The 20,516-nt window shown below is 41.1% G+C and overlaps 1 protein-coding gene across 4 annotated transcripts in view; it reads left to right on the forward strand.

Moving 5' to 3' along the window:
* The window catches only part of clec16a (C-type lectin domain containing 16A), a 69,193-nt gene extending 49,791 nt beyond the window's left edge, over positions 1–19,402 (forward strand). For 2 of the 4 annotated variants that reach the window (XM_062964551.1, XM_016997817.2), the window contains 2 exons: positions 1,592–1,735; positions 6,859–8,327. In XM_062964551.1, the coding sequence (XP_062820621.1) occupies positions 1,592–1,735; positions 6,859–7,229 (515 nt within the window). In that variant the 3' untranslated portion in view covers positions 7,230–8,327. Of the gene's footprint in view, positions 1–1,591; positions 1,736–4,964; positions 5,090–6,858; positions 8,328–18,090 lie in introns of those variants that run through there. The other 2 variants (XM_062964552.1, XM_062964553.1) reach the window with 2 other exon arrangements.
* Positions 19,403–20,516: the final 1,114 nt, after the last annotated feature.

A 20,516-nucleotide genomic window follows, 5' to 3' on the forward strand; every position in this document is an offset into this window, starting at 1 on the left:
GTGCTAGGTCTTATTTTCAGGGGATGTTTTATTTTTCAATGAAGAAGAATTCACATTTATTGTTGAACAAAAAAATGAACATTTATTATATACTATACAGTAGTTGTCATCACAAACCAGCATAACCAGACAAACTGTGATTCCTATCAATAATTTCATGTTACTGCCATTATTTCCGTGTACAACTGGTATGTACATATACCAATTCTGCATGCTCTGGTGTTCTGTTTGGCAGGCATGCTTCCAAACACAAACCTTGCTAGGTCTTACTTTCGGGGGAGGCCTTATATTTAGCACTTCAACAAAACCTCTACTAGGTCTTATTTTCCGGGGATGTCTTGTTTTCGGGAAAACAGGGTAGTTTCCAACGGACCTCACAACCTCTGAGGATGCTTGCCATAGATGTGGGCGAAACGTCAGGAGAAAATGCTTCTGGAACATGGCCATACAGCCTGAAAAACTCACAACAAGCTAGGTATAAGTTATGTCTTGGAAATACAGTAGAGTCTCACTTATCCAAGCCTCGCTTATCCAAGCCTCTGGATAATCCAAGCCATTTTTGTAGTCAATGTTTTCAATATATCGTGATATTTTGGTGCTAAATTCGTAAATAGAGTAATTACTACATAGCATTACTGCGTATTGAACTAATTTTTTTGTCAAATTTGTTGTATAACATGGTGCTTAATTTGTAAAATCATAACCTAATCTGATGTTTAATAGGCTTTTCCTTAATCCCTCCTTATTATCCAAGATATTCGCTTATCCAAGCTTTTGCCGGCCCATTTAGCTTGGATACGTGAGACTCTACTGTATTACCTACCCTGTTTCCCTGAAAATAAGACATCCTCAAAAAATAAGACCTAGTAGAAGTTTTGCTGAATTGCTAAATATAAGGCCTCCCCGAAAGTAAGACCTAGCAAAGTTTTTGTTTGGAAGCATGCCCGGCGCCTGCCAAACAAAACACCATAGCATGCAGGATTGGTAAATGTAAATAATAATAATAATAATAATAATAATAATAATAATAATAATAATAATAATAATAATTTTATTTTTATACCCCGCCTCCATCTCCCCAGAGAGACTCGGGGCGGCTTACATACCAGTTGTATATGGAAATAATGGTAGTAACAAGAAATTCTTGACAGGAGTCACAGTTTGTCTGGTTTAGTTATATTGGTTTGTGATGACAACTACTGTACAGCATAGAATCAATGTTCATTTGAATATGAATTCTTCTTAATGGAAAAATAAGACATCCCCTGAAGATAAGACCTAGCGCATCTTTGGGAGTAAAAAATAATATAAGAAACTGTCTTATTTTCGGGGAAACACGGTATGTCACAAATGATCTTGCTGAAAAATAAACTAAATGATATCAATTCGTAAACAGCTTCTCCTAAACTCTTTCCTGATTGGATGATGTGCATCATTAAAAGCAGCAAGGAAAAGGTGTTTGGAAGAAGCGACAGCCCCATCCCGGGGCTATAGGACCAAGATGACAATATGAAATGACTCCCAGGGGTGTTTTGTGTTTCCCCTTCATCCTCAGTGATGCCTTCTCTGCCTGTTTCTCTCTCTCTTGTAGGTTTTGCGGTGGCCCAGTGCCGACCTTCCCTGACTCCCTCGCCGAGCTCCTCACCGTCCCCTTCCTCCAGCGGAAGCACTGGGCGCTGCGACTCGGCAGCCGCCAGCTCCTCCTCCACCCCTTCGGCCGTCCAGAGCCCCGCAGGTAAACCCCAAACCCTTTGCATCCCTTCCAGAAAACCCCCTTTTTTATTTATTTTATTTATTTACAATATTTATATTCCGCCCTTCTCACCCCGAAGGGAACTCAGGGAGGATGACATCTATATATATAAAAGAGTGATGGCATCAGGGCAGCGGACAAAACAACAAAACTACAGGCCCCCCAACCTCGAAATTTGACAACACAACCCATCATTCACGGCTCTAGGTTGATACAACAAAAAGAAAAGAAAAATAAAGTCCTAATTAGAGGGAGAGGAATAATAGTTTTTATCCAATTGCTGCCAGTTTGAAGGCTAAGCTCCTCCCACTTGGTCTCCTAGCAACCTACTCAGTCCAGGGGACAGGCACAGTTAGGCCTCACTTAGGCCTCTTCCACAGATTATCAGATTTTAACTGGATTATATGGCAGTGTAGACTCAAGGCCCTTCCACACAGCTATATAACCCATTTAGAATCTTATATTATCTGCTTTGAACTGGATTATCTTGACTCCACACTGCCATATAATCCACTTCAGTGTGCATACTAAACATAAAGACAACCATACAACAGACATTCAATACCACCACTACCTCAACAATTTCTCACCAACACCACCAGCCAACGCCACAGCAACGCGTGACCGGGAAAAGCTAGTTACACATATAAGGCAAACATTCAATGCCTTTAACATAGAACAAAGACAAGACAAACATAGGCTCTGAGCTGGCCTCGAACTCATGACCTCTTGGTCAGAGTGATTTGTTGCAGCTGGCTGGCTGGCTGCTCACCAGCCTGCGCCACAGCCTGGGCCTTTTTGTCTGCCTTCCACTCCTGGAGCCTAACAAACGGCACCTGGACTTCCATTGCACTCTGTGACATAATTTTTGTTCCTGGGTTATAAACATAGTTCCCTAATTGGTTCTATCAAAAAAAAAAAAACATGGAACAGGGTTGTTGTATGTTTTCCGGGCTGTATGGCCGTATTCTAGAAGTATTCTCTCCTGACGTTTTGCTCACATCTATGGCAGGCATCTTCAGAGGTTTCTCCATATCTCACAACCTCTGAGCATGCCTGCCATAGATATGGGCGAAACGTCAGGAGAGAATACTTCTAGAACATGGCCATACAGCCCAGAAAACATACAACAACCCTGTGATCTTGACCATGAAAGCCTTCGACAACACATTGAACATGGAAGAGGTTTATAAAACTGCAAAAAACTTTGTTTTTATGGGAGAGACATCCTGCAACACATTTTGGTGCAGTTTTTCTCATCTGCTGCGTTTATTTGTCCCCCGTTATCCAAAAACTATTCAGTTTCCAGAAACCTTTGTCTTTGTGGTTTCTCTCTTGTCTTCACTTTTTAAAAAATCACTTCCCTTTGGGTCTTTTCATGATCAATTCTTTTGGAAGAAAGAAAACGAGAAGGTGCTGCGCTCAGCTTTGACTCCCTTCCAAGGGCCGTATTTCAGCCTCCCCATCGACACGGAGTGGATTTATCTCCCGTTATAATCTTGTAATTTAAAATATATCACTGGCTTTGGGGAGATGGAGCGTGCCAAGGCGATTTATGGCCGTTTAGCAGGAGGGAATATTGCTTAACCCACCAGAAATCTGTAAAAGATGGCTCTTGCTGTGTTTTTAAGTGGATCGTTCCGGCCTTGCCTCTCATACATTTGCCTTTTCCTTGATCAAGCTCATATTTTCTAGGAAGGTTCGTCTTAGGGCCACCATAAGTCAGAAACGACAAGGCACATGGAAACAACAAATCAGGGCTATCAGGGTTATTTTCCCTCTTTTGAGGTCTGTGTGAAGGATTTTTTTGGGGGGAGAGATAAAGACCCTAAAATAGGATTGCATTAACTATTAGTCACTTTCACACTCGACAATTATAGCATTACGATTCCACTTTGAATAGATGTGGCTCTCCTGGTTGGTAAAGAAAATCCCCATTAATACTCTTCCGCCCCGTTTTTCTGGTTGCCTTTAAGACATCCCAGTTTCTCTCCTTTTCCTGCTTTCTCCTCAAACTGCTTCAAACAAAATTCCGATGACTGCCTAAAACTCCTTTTATTCAACTTTTTAATGCTATTTTAATATTTATACATAAATATTTTTTAATGCTAATTAAGGTGATTAACAACATTCACACTAGCCTCTCTCACCCTGGACTTTTCACAGATATATATTAACCTCTTGGCTTAGTTTTCTTCATACCTCACAACCTCTGAGGATGCCTGCCATAGATGTGGGCAAAACGTCAGGAGAGACTACTTCTGGAACATGGCCATACAGCCCGAAAAACATACAACATATAATATTTATATGTTGTAAAGTTGCTTTGCGCTTCAATCAAGATAAAAGAGGCATTATTATTATTATTTTATTATGACACAGCAAACAAGATAGATATGCTGGATTTCATATCACAAAATCACAAGTCGAACACTTCCCAAGTGTCTAGGACTGTGTGATGTATTTTCGGATGATGCGTGCAGATCCCAGTAGGGTGGCCTTTTGCAGTTGGCAGATTATGATTTTGTTAATGTCTGTTATTTCCAAATGCCGGCTGAGATCTTTTGGCACAGCACCCAATGTGCCCATCACCACCGGGACCACCTGCACTGGTTTCTGCCAGAGTCTTTGAAGTTCAGTCTTGAGGTCCTGATAGCGGCTGAGTTATTATTATTATTATTATTATTATTATTATTATTATTATTATTTCTATTACTATTCAATGTGCAAGGAGTAGACAACTTGCGTGTTCTCTAATTTGTATCTTTAATTCTGTCTTAACATTTATACATTGTAGATTTTAAATTGCAATTCAAACTCAATGAGGAGATAGAAGGGGTCTTCTTAACAGTTTTTGCCGTCTTTTCTGCACGTGTCCCAGTCTCCATCTCTTGAAACGATGGCAGAATAAGGCATGAATCCTAGGATATGTGGTTTGGGGAGTTCTCTGTCTGCTAATCTAAGCTCTCCCTTCCTAAAATTGCCAAGGATGATTGCACCATAGCGTATAACGTGGAACCGCAGCACAGTCATGTCTGTTTCGTGGAAGGGCCCCTAGTCTGTGTCCCATCGGGCTGCGGTCATTGTCTTGTGACTCCTAACCATGTTCTCCTCCTCCTCCTCCCTCTTGTTCCTCATCCTCTTGTTTTCCGCCCCCTCATCCCATCCCATCCCATGGCGCCCCATGATCTGTCGCTGTGTCTCCCTCCAGCCAAACAGGGGCGGAACGGACGGCGCCGGGGGCTCAGTCTCTCGGAGGCTGACGGTCATGGTGGACGTTGGGTCTAGGCCTCGGCGGCAAAGGTGAAAACAGCCGTCCTTGGCCACGCTCCTCAGGCAGGTTCCTCCATGACCTGACATGCATGATGGGTCTGTGTTTGCATGCCTGCGCCCCTGCCCTCCTCGCTCCGGCAACCCCAGATCGCCAGGCCTGCCATCTCTTTCAGGGCACATCCATCTCTCTTTGTGGCCCAGTCTGGTGTCCTTTCCATCTGTCCCTGATTCCCTCTGGCTTGAAATGGGCAGAGCTCTTCCTAATGGCTAGTGCGGGGCTGGCATGAATATTTTGGGGCCCATGTTGGAGAGGAGCCATTCAGGCTCCTAAACTCTTGACATGTAGTTGGATCGATGGATCGTTGGATAGATGGATAGACATTTGTTTATTGGATTCAGTGGATGGATGGATGAATAAAGATCTATAGATAGATTTGATGGATGCATGGTTGTATAGATGAGTGGATGGACACCTTTAGGTAGGATTCAGTGGTTGGTTGGATGAATGAATGGATGGATGGATGGACATCTGTGGTTGGGATTCAATGGATGGATGGATAGATGAATAAATATCTATAGATTTGATGGATGCATGGTTGGTTGGATAGATGGGTGGATGGACACCTTTAGATAGGATTCAGTGGATGGATGGATGGATAGATGGACATCTGTGGTTTGGATTCAATGGATGGCTGAATGGATAGATGTCTATAAGATTTGATAGCTGGATGGTTGGATAGATAGATGGATGGATTCATTAGATGGATAGATAGATGGATGGATAGATGGATGGACATCTAGAGATAAATGGATGGTTGGAAGAAGATCTATAGATAGGATTCAGTGGATGGTTGGATGGATAAGTGAATGGACCTCTAGAGATAAATGGATGGACATTGTAGATACATGGATGGTTGGATGGAGACCTGTGAATAGATTCAGTGGATGGATGAATGGATGGATGGATGGATGGACATCTGTGGTTGGGATTCGATGGATGGATGGATGAATAAAGATCTATAGATGGATGCATAGTTGGATAGATGGGTGGATGGACACCTTTAGATAGGATTCAATGGATGGATGGATGGATGGATAGATGGACATTTGTGGTTGGGATTCAATGGATGGCTGAATGGATAGAGATCTATAGATAGATATGATAGCTGGATGGTTGGTTGGATAGATGGATGGATTCTTTAGATGGATAGATGGATGGATAGATAGATGAACATCTAGAGATAAATGGATGGTTGGAGGAAGATCTGTAGATAGGATTCAGTGAATGGTTGGATGGATAGGTGAATGGACTTCTAGAGATAACCCACTGGGTTGCTTTTAATTACTCTGATTTTATCTGCTTGGATTTTAATGTATTTGTCTATTATTTTATTTTGTGTATTGTTGGAATGTTTTAAGTTATGTTAAATATGTTGTTGTTGTTCGGGCTTGTCCTTGTTGTGAGCCGCCCCAAGTCCCTTCGGGGAGATGGGGCGGGATATAAAAATAAAGTTTATTATTATTTATATAATGTATGGACATTATAGATACCTGGATGGTTGGATGGAGACCTATGAATAGATTCAGTGGATGGAAAAATGGATAGATAAAAATGTGCAAGCCTTTGTTGTTGTTGGACCTCCAGTCCTCAGCATTACTCACTGGGAGCTGCCTGGTGTTACGATCTGTAAGGAGAGCCTCATGATTCCTATATGTTCATCCAAGGCCTGCCATACAGAGGGGAGCTGCATGGAAGTCCTCCGCATTTGTATCAAATCAGTTGTTATCAGCAGAACGTGACCACGGGCTCTGCCTTCTCCTTCCCTTTGCAGATGACTCAGCAGCCCCTGACCAGACCCCGGCCACCGCTGCTTCCTCCTCGTCCTCCAGCCGCCTTTCAGGAGCGGACGACCCCTCTGTCCATGTTTCCAAATCCACCAGCAAGGCCGTGGCTGAAGGGGAGTCAACAACAACGCACCTCTCTCCCTGCCTAACCCCGGCCCCACAGCCCTCCATCTCCCTGCTTTCTACAGAGGCCCTGAGCGTGGAGTCCCTCACTCTGGTGCCCCCCATTGCTCCAGGCAGCATCTTGGCCGTCAGCACCCTGCTCCAGGCCGCTGACTCGGAGGCCGACCTCGGACCAGAGACCCCCGGTGACGGGGCCTTGAGCGACATGGCATCCGTGGCCAGCGAAGAGCCGTGACCCCTGCCACGTTCACCGTGGGGAACCCGCATCAACACCGCACCACCCCGTCACCATCCTAAAAACAATAAACCCGCCGCCATTTTTAAAACCACAAGCAGTTCAAACTAGAGCACTGATACGGCCTGGGAACCATGAAAGGGATTATTCGATTAGCTGGCAGATGCAGGTATTCCTTCCTGTCCTTTTTCTTTCAAAAGGATCAAAACTCGGAATTTGGACACTGATACGGCAGGGAATTCATTGAATTGGGGAATCATTAGAATTATTCCGTCATCGTGGCTGTGGGATGCAGGGATTCCTTCCTTTCTTGGCTATTCTTTTGGTGTTTTAAAAGGACCCTTTGCATCATAGGAACCAGCAAGAGGCATCTCAACTGGTTTTGCAGTCCCTCTCTTGTCACTTTGTGTTGCAAACATGATGCCAGCAGATCTTGGGACGCTTTCCATTCTTGGCCCCTATCCTTGTTTCAAAAAGATCATTCGCAAATCAAACTCATAATTCAGACACTGATATGGTAGGGAATGAATTGAAAAGATGATTCCGTTATCGTGGCTGGTGAAATGTGGGGATTCCTTCCTTTCCTCGCTGCTCTTTTAGTGTTTTAAACTGATCCTTTGCATTGTATGAACCAGCAACGAGGAACCCATCCTTTTGCATCCCTCGCTTTCCACTTTGGAGCCAGTGGATTGTGAGATCACTTCCTTTCCCAGCTCTTTTTGCAACGGAGAAAAAAAATACCTGACCATTTTTTTTTAGTTCCTTGCTTTTGACTTCACCTGGAAGACGTAGCAGTTTGGGTGGGTTCCCTCTTTTCCGAAATTCCGAATCTTTGTCTTGCTGACTTCACTGGATCGCTTGCCCTTTAGAGACCTATAAACTGTAATATTCTTTCAGTGTTAATGATTTTAATTTATAATGTCGTCCGCACGTCCGTCTCGGGTTTGCAAAGACACACGCAGCATCTTGGGGTGTTTTTCTTTTGGGGGGGGTCATTCTTCAAGGGCTTCTTTGGACGAAACACAGAGCGGCCGGGTTTTGTGTAAAGCATTTCAGAAGAATGTAAAAATATTTTAGCAAACTGGCGTTCGCACTTCATTGGGTGGTGTTTTGTCGTTTTTTGGGGGGGGGGGGTGACCATTTATTTATTTGCAACATTTATATCTCACTCCGAAGGGGACTCAGGGTGGCTTCCAAGTTATATAAACAGTAGAGTCTCACTTATCCAACATTCTGGATTATCCAACGAATTTTTGTAGTCAATGTTTTCAATACATAGTGATATCTGGGTGCTAAATTCGTAAATACAGTACAGTAGAGTCTCACTTATCCAAGCTAAACGGGCCGGCAGAGGCTTGGATAAGCGAATATCTTGGATAATAAGGAGGGATTAAACATCAAATTAGGTTATGATTTTACAAATTAAGCACCAAAACTTCATGTTATACAACAAATTTGACAGAAAACGTAGTTCAATACGCAGTAATGTTATGTTGTAATTACTGTATTTACGAATTTAGCACCAAAATATCATGATATATTGAAAACATTGACTACAAAAATGGCTTGGATTATCCAGAGGCTTAGATAAGCGAGGCTTGGATAAGTGAGACTCTACTGTAATTACTACATAGCATTACTGTGTATTGAACTACTTTTTCTGTCAGATTTGTTGTATGACATGATGCTTTGGTGCTTAATTTGTAAAATCATAACCTAATTTGATGTTTAATAGGCTTTTTCTTAATCTCTCCTTATTATCCAACATATTCGCTTTTCCAACGTTCTGCCGGCCCATTTACGTTGGATAAACGAGACTCTACTGGACATACAATATATTATATCATTAGCATAGCACAAAATAAGCATTATATATTATTATATTGTACTATAACACTATACTGTAATATTGTTCGTAATATTACATGTAACATATAATATACAATTATAATAGTGTATTATTATTATCATATTGTATTACATTATAATATTATCAATATTATATGTATATACAGTAGAGTCTCACTTATCCAACATAAACGGGCCGGCAAAATGTTGGATAAGCAAATACGTTGGATAATAAGGAGGGATTAAGGAAAAGCCTATTAAACATCAAATTAGGTTATGATTTTACAAATTAAGCACCAAAACATCATGTTATACAACAAATTTGACAGAAAAAGTAGTTCATTACACATTAATGCTATGTAGTAATTACAGTAGAGTCTCACTTATCCAACCTTCTGGATCATCCAACGCATTTTTGTAGTCAATGTTTTCAAAACATCATGATATTTTGGTGCTAAATTCGTAAATATAGTAATTACTACATAGCATTACTGCGTTTTGAACTACTTTTTCTGTCAAATTTGTATAACATGATGTCTTGGTGCTTAATTTGTAATATCATAGCCTAATTTGATGTTTAATAGGCTTTTCCTTAATCCCTCCTTATTATCCAACATATTCACTTATCCAACGTTCTGCCGGCCCGTTTATGTTGGATAAGTGAGACTCTACTGTACTGTATTTACGAATTTAGCACCAAAATATCACAATGCATTGAAAACATTGACTCCAAAAATGCGTTGGATAATCCAGAACGTTGAATAAGTGAGTGTTGGATAAGTGAGATTCTACTGTACAATATATTATTAGTATAGCATAATATTCGTATTATATATTATTATATTGACACAGGAGACATGGTGAAATGATTTCTTCCTGGCTCCCCATATAGGAAAAATGAAATGAATTTTGCCATAATGGAGGCTTGACTTAGAAATGTCTTTAGATCAGGTGAGAAAAATGGAAGGCACCATCCAATCCCTCCCGTCAGATGGCCATCTGGCCTCTGATAAGAGAAGGAAACAGTGGGCCCTTTATTGAACCCATGAGCCTAGGTTGTTTTTCTCTTCTTTCATCAATTCAAAAAAAAAGGGAGAAAATGGAAGGCACCATTCAATCCTTCCAGACAGATGGCCATTTGTTAAAAATTCTTAGAGAAAGAGACCATCAAGGAAATAGTTTGCCCTTTATTGAATAAACCCACCTGGAGTCCAGTCCAGATCATTTAACTCTTAATTAATTTAAAAAAATTTTTTTACTCCCAATGGGAAGGCACTCTATTACAGGCCAATTATCTTCTTTCCAAAGCCTCGCTCGTTCATCAAGTCCCATGATTTTTAATTATCGCATCATAATTTTATGAGCTGCTTCCCTATCGATTTTCAAACCCAGTGCTATTTCCAGCCTGAAGGTCGGCTGCAAAGGAAAAAAAATTACTGCCTTCAGGGTTTATAAAAATGGATCTTCGAATCCTAAATCCAAGAGACGATGTACTCTTTGCTAGAAGTCCCAAATCGAAGTCTCAAAAATATGTCAGAATGGACCAGGATAAGGAATCAAAGCAAAATAAAGGCCTTTTTAATGTAAGGAAATGGATAGCTGATAGGAGAACATTGAGAACAAAGGGAAAAATATTCTATAGAAATATAGAAATAATATAATTATATTAATATATATAAAAGGGTAATGAAATTTCGGCCTAGGACAAAACAACAAAACTACACATCCCAGAAACACTAAACTTGGCAGCACAACCCCTCATCCATGCCTCTATGTTCATACAACAAAAAGAAAAGAAAAATAAAGTCCTAATTAGAGGGAGAAGAATAATTATTTTTATCCAATTGCTGCCAGTTAGAAGGCTAAGCTCCGCCCACTTGGTCTCCTAGCAACCCACTCAGCCCAGGGGATAGGCAGAGTTAGGCCTCACTTAGGCCTCTTCCACACTGCCTATAAAATACAGATTATCTGATTTGAACTGGATTATATGGCAGTGTAGACTAAAGGCCCTTCCACACAGCTATATTACCCATTTATAATGGACTAAATGTCAGGAGAAAACCTTTACCCTTTACCTTAACTACCACCAATTCCTCAATACTTTATTTCCCATACCACCAGACTTTGCCACAGCAACGCGTGGCCGGGCACAGCTAGTATTAATATAAAATGTTATATAATGTTTCCTGTATAATATCTCCCTAAATAATATAAGGAGATGTTAGATTATATGGCGAGATAAATGTATATTAAAAGGGGAACAAATGGGGAATATTGAGATTATAAGAACTGGGTTTGAGTCCAAATGTTCATTATTACTCATAGGTTTATATTATACAATGTTTCCTGTATAATATCTCCCTAAATAATATAGGGAGATATTTGATTATATGGCGAGATAAATGTATATTAAAAGGGGAACAAATGGGGAATATCGGGATTATAAGAACTGGGTTTGAGTCCAAATGTTCACTATTACTCATAGGTTTATATTATTATTTTATTGTATGACACAGCAAACAAGATAGATATGCTCGATTTCGTATCACAAAATCACAAGTCGAACACTTCCCAAGCGTTTAGGACTGTGTGATGTATTTTCGGATGATGCTGCAGATCCCAGTAGGGTGGCCTTTTGCAGTTGGCAGATCGTGATTTTGTCAATGTCTATTGTTTCCAAATGTCGGCTGAGATCTTTTGGCATGGCACCCAATGTGCCCATCACCACCGGGACCAAATACTACTCATGGGTTTATATTATTATTATTATTTTATTATGACACAGCAAACAAGATAGATATGCTGGATTTCATATCACAAAATCACAAGTCGAACACTTCCCAAGTGTCTAGGACTGTGTGATGTATTTTCGGATGATGCGTGCAGATCCCAGTAAGGTGGCCTTTAGCAGTTGGCAGATCGTGATTTTGTCAATGTCTATTGTTTCCAAATGCCGGCTGAGATCTTTTGGCACGGCACCCAGTGTGCCCATCACCACTGGGACCACCTGCACTGGTTTCTGCCAGAGTCTTTGAAGTTCAATCTTGAGGTCCTGATAGCGGCTGAGTTTTTCCTGTTGTTTTTCTTCAATGCGACTGTCACCTGGGATGGCGACATTATTATTATTATTATTATTATTATTATTATTATTATTATTATTACTTATTATTATTATTATGGGTTAAACGCTTGTGCCGGCAGGACTGCTAACCGAAAGGTCAGCAGTTCGAATCCAGGGAGCGGGGTAAGCTTCCATCTGTCAGCTCTAGCTTTCCGTGTGGGGACATGAGAGAAGCCTCTCATGGGATGGTAAAACATCAAAACATTTGGGCGTTCCCTGGGCAACGTCCTTGCAGACAGCCAATTCTCTCACACCAGAAGCAACTTGCAGTTTCTCAAGTTGCTCCTGACACAAAAAATAATATTATCTCACAGAGGAGACTTAATCCTAAATACAGTAGAGTCTCACTTATCCAACTCTCGCTTATCCAATGTTCTGGATTATCCAACGCATTTTTGTAGTCAATGTTTTCAATATATCGTGATATTTTGGTGCTAAATTCGTAAATACAGTAATTACTACATAGCATTACTGTGTATTGAACTACTTTTTCTGTCAAATTTGTTGTATAACATGATGTTTTGGTGCTTAATTTGTAAAATCATAACCTAATTTAATGTTTAATAGGCTTTTCCTTAATCCCTCCTTATTATCCAATATATTCGCTTATCCAACGTTCTGCCGGCCCATTTATGTTGGATAAGCGAGACTCTACTGTAGATTTATAGTTGAATAGAGATATATGATATTTTGCTAAATGGCTTGGCTTGAGTTAAGGGAGATGCATTTCAAAATATTTTTAAAATCTATTTTAATTATTTTAAAGCAGGTTGAAGCAGCGGCTCTTTGATGTTGTCCGGATAGTCCTTCGTCCACGAAAAGGTCAGAAAGCCCCATTTGTGTTCGCAATGTCCAGTCGGTTAGTTTAGACTTGGGTTTACCTTTATCATCAACATAAGAAATAAATCCAGATTGGTGATTTTTTATAAGCATCCTAAAATACATCCCGCTTTAAGGACTAGCCACATTATGCACTGTAAGCTGATGCCGAATGGAAACTTCCCTTGTGTAACTTTAAAGCATCACCGAAGCCTTTTCATTCGGTGCCAGAGTCTTGAGTTCGGGGCCTTGCACTTTCTATATTAGGATGATCTAAAGGAAGCCAGGTTTTTGGTCAAATGCAAATGAAAGAACGGCTTCGGTGCTTCTTTCCAATTGCCCTGAAACGAAACCGCAGCCTTGTCCTCCGAACCAACGAGCCTTTCGCTTGCAAAGAAATAACGTGATTTCCCCGCTATAATCAATGGCCCATAAAGCAATCTCAGGAAGGGACTTTTCTTTTTAAAAGCCTGGGGACAAAGTTCAATAGACATAATGGTGACCTTGAAAGAAGGCCAAGCCGGATATTGGAAAAACAGGATCGGAAAAGCTGAAGAGCCATTGTGCTGCTGAAGCTTAGGCTCTTGGAAGCAGGGGAGCCGGGTTCGAATCCCCATCCAAACCCATCCAAACCTTTGGGCAGCCATAGTATAGGTTCTCTAGAAATAAAGGGAAAAAATATGGCTTAGGGTACATCTCCACTGTGAAATGAATGAATGCAGTGTGTCCTCAATGTGATAGCATCCTGGGAGTTGTACTTCGAGGCCGTCTTTCGCCAAACTACAAATCCCAGGCCTGCATAGCATTGAGCCAATGCGTTGGAAGCAGGTCTGAATTGCATCCGTTCTACTGTGTGGGTGCACCTTAGAGAAGTCTTTGGACCTTTGGGAACTACAAATCCCAGGGTCGCATAGCGTTGAGCCATCACATTTAAAGTGCTTCTGAATTGGAAGGCTGCAGACCTTGGCAAACTACAACTCCCATTATTCCATAGCATTGGGTCATGGAAGTTCAAGCAGCACCAGGCTGCATTCATTCTATGGGCCGGAAGATGCATCTGAGAGAAATCCACAGACCTTAGGAAACTACAAATTCCAGGATTGCATAGCATTGAACCATGGCAGTTAACATACATTCATTCAACAGTTAGAGAAGGCTGTAGACCTTGAGAAACTGCAGATCCCAGGACTGTACAACATAAAGCCAGGGAATGTCTTGCTTGAACTGCCATGGCTCCACGCTAAGTAATCCAATGCAAATATATGACTTTTGCAACCCCAGATCTGTTGCATTGTTGAAAGCAAGGGTGTGACTGCACTGGAGAATTAGTGCAGTTTAATCCTGCTTGAACTACTATGGGATATATCTTGCATTGTTTGGAGCACCAGCCCTCTGGCAGAGAAGGCCCAAGACTTCATAAAACCCCAAAGAGAATGTTCATGGGGATTATATTATTATTTTATTTTATGATACAGCAAACAAGATGTATATGCTGGATTTCGTATCACAAAATCACAAGTCGAACACTTCCCAAGTGTCTAGGACTGTGTGATATATTTTTGGATGATGCGTGCAGATCCCAGCAAGGTGGCCTTTTGCAGTTGACAGATCGTAATTTTGTCAATGTCTATTGTTTCCAAATGCCAGCTGAGATATTTTCGCACGGCACCCAATGTGCCAATCACCACCAGGACCACCTGCCCTGGTTTCTGCCAGAGTCTTTGAAGTTCAATCTTGAGGTCCTGAGTTATTCCTGTTGTTTTTCGTCAATGCGACTGTCACCTGGGATGGCGACATCAATGATCCAAACTTTTTTCTTTTCCACAACTTGATGTCTGGTGTGTTGTGTTCCAGAACTTTGTCAGTCTGGATTCGGAAGTCCCACAGTATCTTTGCGTGCTCATTCTCCAATACTTTTGCAGGTTTGTGATCCCACCAGTTCTTTCCTGCTGGGAGGTGGTACTTGAGGCATAAGTTCCAATGAATCATTTGGGCCACATAGTTGTGCCTCTGTTTGTAGTCTGTCTGTGCAGTTTTCTTACAGCAGCTGAGGACATGATCCATGGTTTCGTCGGCTTCCTTGCACAGTCTGCATTTTGGGTCATCAGCTGATTTTTCGATCTTGGCCTGAATGGCCTTTGTCCTGATGTCTTGCTCCTGGGCTGCAAGGATCAGGCCTTCTGTCTCCTTCTTCAGGGTCCCATTCGTGAGCCAGAGCCAGGTCTTCTCCTTGTCAGCTTTTCCTTCAATTTTGTCAAGGAACTTTCCATGCAATGTTTTGTGGTGCCAGCTGTCAGCTCTAGTTTGTAGTGCGGTTTTCTTGTACTGGTGTTTTGTCTGCTGTGCTTTGAGGAGTTTCTGATTTTTGACTTCAATCAAAGCAGGTTCTTCACTTTGCTTTCCATATTCTGCCAGGGCATGTTCTTCTTCTGTGACTGCTTGTTTGACTTGTAAGAGTCCTCTGCCCCCTGATCTTCTAGGCAGATAGAGCCGGTCAATTATTATTATTATTTTGGGCATTCTTCCTGACAGCTGCCTTTGGGACGTAATGGAGACCAATTAGGCTCTCAATTAGGAAGAAAGGCATTCATCATCCAGCAATGGCAGCAGTACTCTTTTTCTGCCTGTAAAATGATGGGAGTTGCAGTCCGTGGGCATCTGGAAAAGCCTAAACGCAGGCCTTTCGCCCTCGTTTCATCAGTGCCCATTTGGGGCTTAGTTGCCAACCTTTTCTATTTCCTTTTCACCCGAAATCTTTCATCAGGCCGGAATGCCTCTGGCTTTTTCCAGAGAAAAGCCTTTGTTTGCTTTTGGCAGGCAGGAAGCCAAAAGCACACTCAGGGCCAGGCATTCAGGCCAAGGGGGATCCGCATGGTAGAACGAATGCAGTTCAGCATCACTTTAACTATCACCATTCCCTTCCTCTCCGTAAAAGCCGTTTTTAATCCCAAATTGGCATAAAACAGAGTGAAATATGAGAAATAAAAACACACAGAAAGAGAGTCTATGGAAGCAGAGGCTCTGGAGGGAAAAGGGCAGGATGGGATCTGGCTCTGGATGGAATAAACAAGCTCCTTTTCTAGGAAATTCATCTGATCCCAATGTCCCAGCTGTTCCAGAACTGTTGTTTCCCCAGTTTCCACTTAAAAGCCTTCAAAGATGGAGCTTTCACTGGATTCCAAGGCAGAGAGTTCCACTGTTAAACATCTCTTCTTCTTACTGTCAAGAAGTTCTTTCTAATGTTCAATGGAATCTCCTTTCGTGCCATTTGAACCCTTGGCTCCATTGAGTCTCCACCATGACTTCCCAGGCGTTTGTTAAACTATAACTCCCAAGAGCTTGCCAAACTATAACTCACAAGAATTTACAAAACTATAACTCCCCAAAGCTTGCAAAACTTTCGCTCCCAAGATCTTGCCAAACTATAACTCCCAAGGGCTTGCTAAACTATAACTCCCAAGACATGCCAAACTATAACTCCCAAGAATTTACAAAACTATAACTCCACAAGCTTGTCATGCTATATCTCTCAGGAGCTTGCCAAACTGTAACTCCCACAAGCTTGCAAAACTCCCAAGAGATTGCTAAACTATAACTCCTAAAGGCTTGCCAAACTAATTCCGAAAAGCTTGCAAAACTGTAATTACCAAGAGCTTGCCAAACTATAACTCGCAAGAATTTACAAAACTATAACTCCCCAAAGTTTGCAAAACTTTCGCTCCCAAGATCTTGCCAAACTATAACTCCCAAGAGCTTGTCAAACTATAACTTCCAAGGGCTTGCTAAACTATAATTCCCAAGAGTTTGCCAAACTGTGACTCCCATGAGCTTGCAAAACTGTGACTCCCAAGACATGCCAAACTATAACTCCCAAGAATTTACAAAACTATAAATCCCACAAGCTTGTCATGCTATATCTCTCAGGAGCTTGCCAAACTGCAACTCACACAAGCTTGCAAAACTCCCAAGAGATTGCTAAACTATAATTCCTAAAGGCTTGCCAAACTAATTCCGAAAAGCTTGTAAAACTGTAATTATCAAGAGCTTGCCAAACTATAACTTGCAAGAATTTACAAAACTATAACTCCCTAAAGCTTGCAAAACTTTAACTCTCAAGATCTTGCCAAACTATAACTCCAAAGGAGTTGTCAAACTATAACTTCCAGGGCTTGCTAAACTATAAATCCCAAGAGTTTGCCAAACTGTGGCTCCCATGAGCTTGCAGAACTATAACTCCCAAGACATGCCAAACTATAACTCCCAAGAGCTTGCAAAACCAACCCCCACAAGCTTGTCATGCTATATCTCTCAGGAGCTTGCCAAACTGTAACTCCTACAAGCTTGCAAAACTCCCAAGAGATTGCCAAACTATAACTCCTAAAGGCTTGCCAAACTAATTCCGAAAAGCTTGCAAAACTGTAATTACCAAGAGCTTGCCAAACTATAACTCGCAAGAATTTACAAAACTATAACTCCCAAAGCTTGCAAAACTTTTAACTCTCAAGATCTTGCCAAACTATAACTCACAAGAATTTACAAAACTATAACTCCCCAAAGCTTGCAAAACTTTAACTCTCAAGGTCTTGCCAAACTATAACTCCCAAGGGCTTGTCAAACTATAACTTCCAAGGCTTGCTAAACTATAAATCCCAAGAGTTTGCCAAACTATGGCTCCCATGAGCTTGCTAAACTATAACTCCCAAGAATTTACAAAACTATAACTCCCACAAGCTTGTCACGTTATATCTCTCAGGAGCTTGCCAAACTAACTCCCACAAGCTTGCAAAACTCCCAAGAGCTTGCCAAACTATAACTCCTAAAGACTTGCCAAACTAACTCCGAAAAGCTTGCAAAACTGTAATTCCCAAGGGCTTGCTAAACTATAACTCCTAGGACCCCGCCGCCTTGCACCTTGGCCATTCAAGTGGTGCCAAATGACATTCATTCCACAGCGGAGATGCCACCTGGAAACCGTTGCTTGAATCCAGATCTTTCCAGACGAGTTCTTGGAACCTGATTCCTCCCTTTGTTTACCCTTCCTCTTCTTTTTTTTATATATATATCTTTTTCCAGGAAAAGCCTGTTTGCAGAAGCGAAGCCTCCCCTCCTCCTGGCAGCCTTCCCCTATTTGCTGAAAGAGGCTTTCTTTCGAAGCAACCCAAACCCAACCGGCGCCAGAGGAAATAGCTCTTGGAAAGCGGAGACCCGGATGATTCAGAGGCCAGAGGCTTGAGCCAAGCTTTGGAAGCTCAGAAAGGAAAGCTTCGAGGGGAACCAGCAGCAAAAGGTTGGCTCCCCTTTCTCCTTGGGGCGATTTCGAGATACGACAGTTGCACATCTGTACAAAACCATGCTTCTTTGATATCCAAACACGAAACCCATCCCTGTTTGCTAAGCACCTTACACAGAGAGCCGGAAGGTCCTTTTAGATTCCATATTTGACATGATTTTGTGCACAAAGGTTAAGTCGGAGCATAAGAAAACAAAGGTGGCACTCTCTTGGAGTTCCTTGGAGCGTTTCAGATTCAAGCTGAATAGTAATAATACACTATTATAATTGTATATTTATGTTACATGTGATATTACTAATAATATTGCAATATAGTGGTATAGTACAATATCTATATATATAAAACGGTAATGAAATTTCGGCTTAGGACAAAACAACAAAACTACACATCCCAGAAACACTAAACTTGGCAGCACAACCCCTCATCCATGCCTCTACGTTCATACAACAAAAAGAAAAATAAAGTCCTAATTAGAGGGAGAGGAATAATTGTTTTTATCCAATTGCTGCCAGTTAGAAGGCTAAGCTCCGCCCACTTGGTCTCCTAGCAACTCACTCAACCCAGGGGACAGGCACAGTTAGGCCTCACTTAGGCCTCTTCCACACTGCCTATAAAATACAGATTATCTGATTTTAACTAGATTATATGGCAGTGTAGACTCAAGGCCCTTCCACACAGCTATATAACCCATTTATAATGGACTTAATGTAAGGTAAAACCTTTACCCTTTACCTTAACTACCACCAATTCCTCAATACTTTTCTTTCCCATACCATCATACTTCGCCACAGCAACGCGTGGCTGGGCACAGCTAGTAGTAATATATAATGCTTATACTGTGTTATGCTAATAATATACAAGTAATATATTGTATGTACATATAACTTATAAGATGCCCTGATATAAATGTCAATAATAATAATAATAATAATAATAATAATAATAATAATAATAATAATAATAATAATAATACAGTAGAGTCTCACTTATCCAAGCCTTGCTTCTGGATAATCCAAGCCATTTTTGTAGTCAATGTTTTCAATATATCATGACATTTTGGTGCTAAATTCGTAAATACAGTAATTACAACATAACATTACTGCATATTGAACTACTTTTTCTGTCAAATTTGTTGTATAACATGAAGTTTTGGCGCTTAATTTGTAAAATCATAATATAATTTGATGTTTAATAGGCTTTTCCTTAATCCCTCCGTATTATCCAAGATAATCGCTTATGCAAGCGTCTGCCGGCCGGTTTAGCTTGGATAAGTGAGACTCTACTGTAATAATAATAATATCTCAGCCAGCATTTGGAAACAATAGACATTGACAAAATCACGATCTGCCAACTGCAAAAGGCCACCCTATTGAGATCTGCGCGCATCATCCGAAAATACACCACATAGTCCTAGACACTTGGGAAGTGTTCGACTTGTGATTTTGTGAAACGAAATCCATCATATCTATCTTGTTTGCTGTGTCATAATAATAATAATAATAATAATAATAATAATAATAATAATAATAATAATAATAATAATAATAATAATATCTGCCTAGAAGATCTGGTGGCAGAGGACTCTTACAAATAAAACAAGTAGTAAAAGAAGAAGAACATGCCCTGGCAGAATATGTAAAGCAAAGTGAAGAACCTGCTTTGATTGAAGTCAAAAATCAGAAATTCCTCAAAGCACAGCAGACAAAAAACCAGTACAAGAAAACCACACTACAAACTAGAGCTGGCAGCTGGCACAACAAAACATTGCATGGAAAGTTCCTTGAAAAAAATGAAGGAAAAGCTGATAAGGAGAAGACCTGGCTCTGGCTCACGAATGGGACCCTGAAGAAGGAGACAGAAGGCCGGATCCTTGCAGCCCAGGAGCAAGACATCAGGACAAAGGCCATTCAGGCCAAGATTGAAAAATCAGCTGATGACCCAAAATGCAGACTGTGCAAGGAAACCGATGAAACCATGGATCATCTCCTCAGCTGCTGTAAGAAAATTGCACAGACAGACTACAAACAGAGGCACAACCATGCAGCCCAAATTATTCATTGAAACTTATGCCTCAAGTACCACCTCCCAGCAGCAAAGACCTGGTGGGATCACAAACCTGCAAAAGTATTGGAAAATGAACATGCAAAGATTCTGTGGGACTTCCGAATCCAGACTGACAAAGTTCTGGAACACAACACACCAGACATC

The sequence above is a fragment of the Anolis carolinensis genome, unplaced genomic scaffold (genome assembly GCF_035594765.1).
Source record: "Anolis carolinensis isolate JA03-04 unplaced genomic scaffold, rAnoCar3.1.pri scaffold_13, whole genome shotgun sequence".
Lineage (NCBI taxonomy): Eukaryota > Metazoa > Chordata > Lepidosauria > Squamata > Dactyloidae > Anolis > Anolis carolinensis.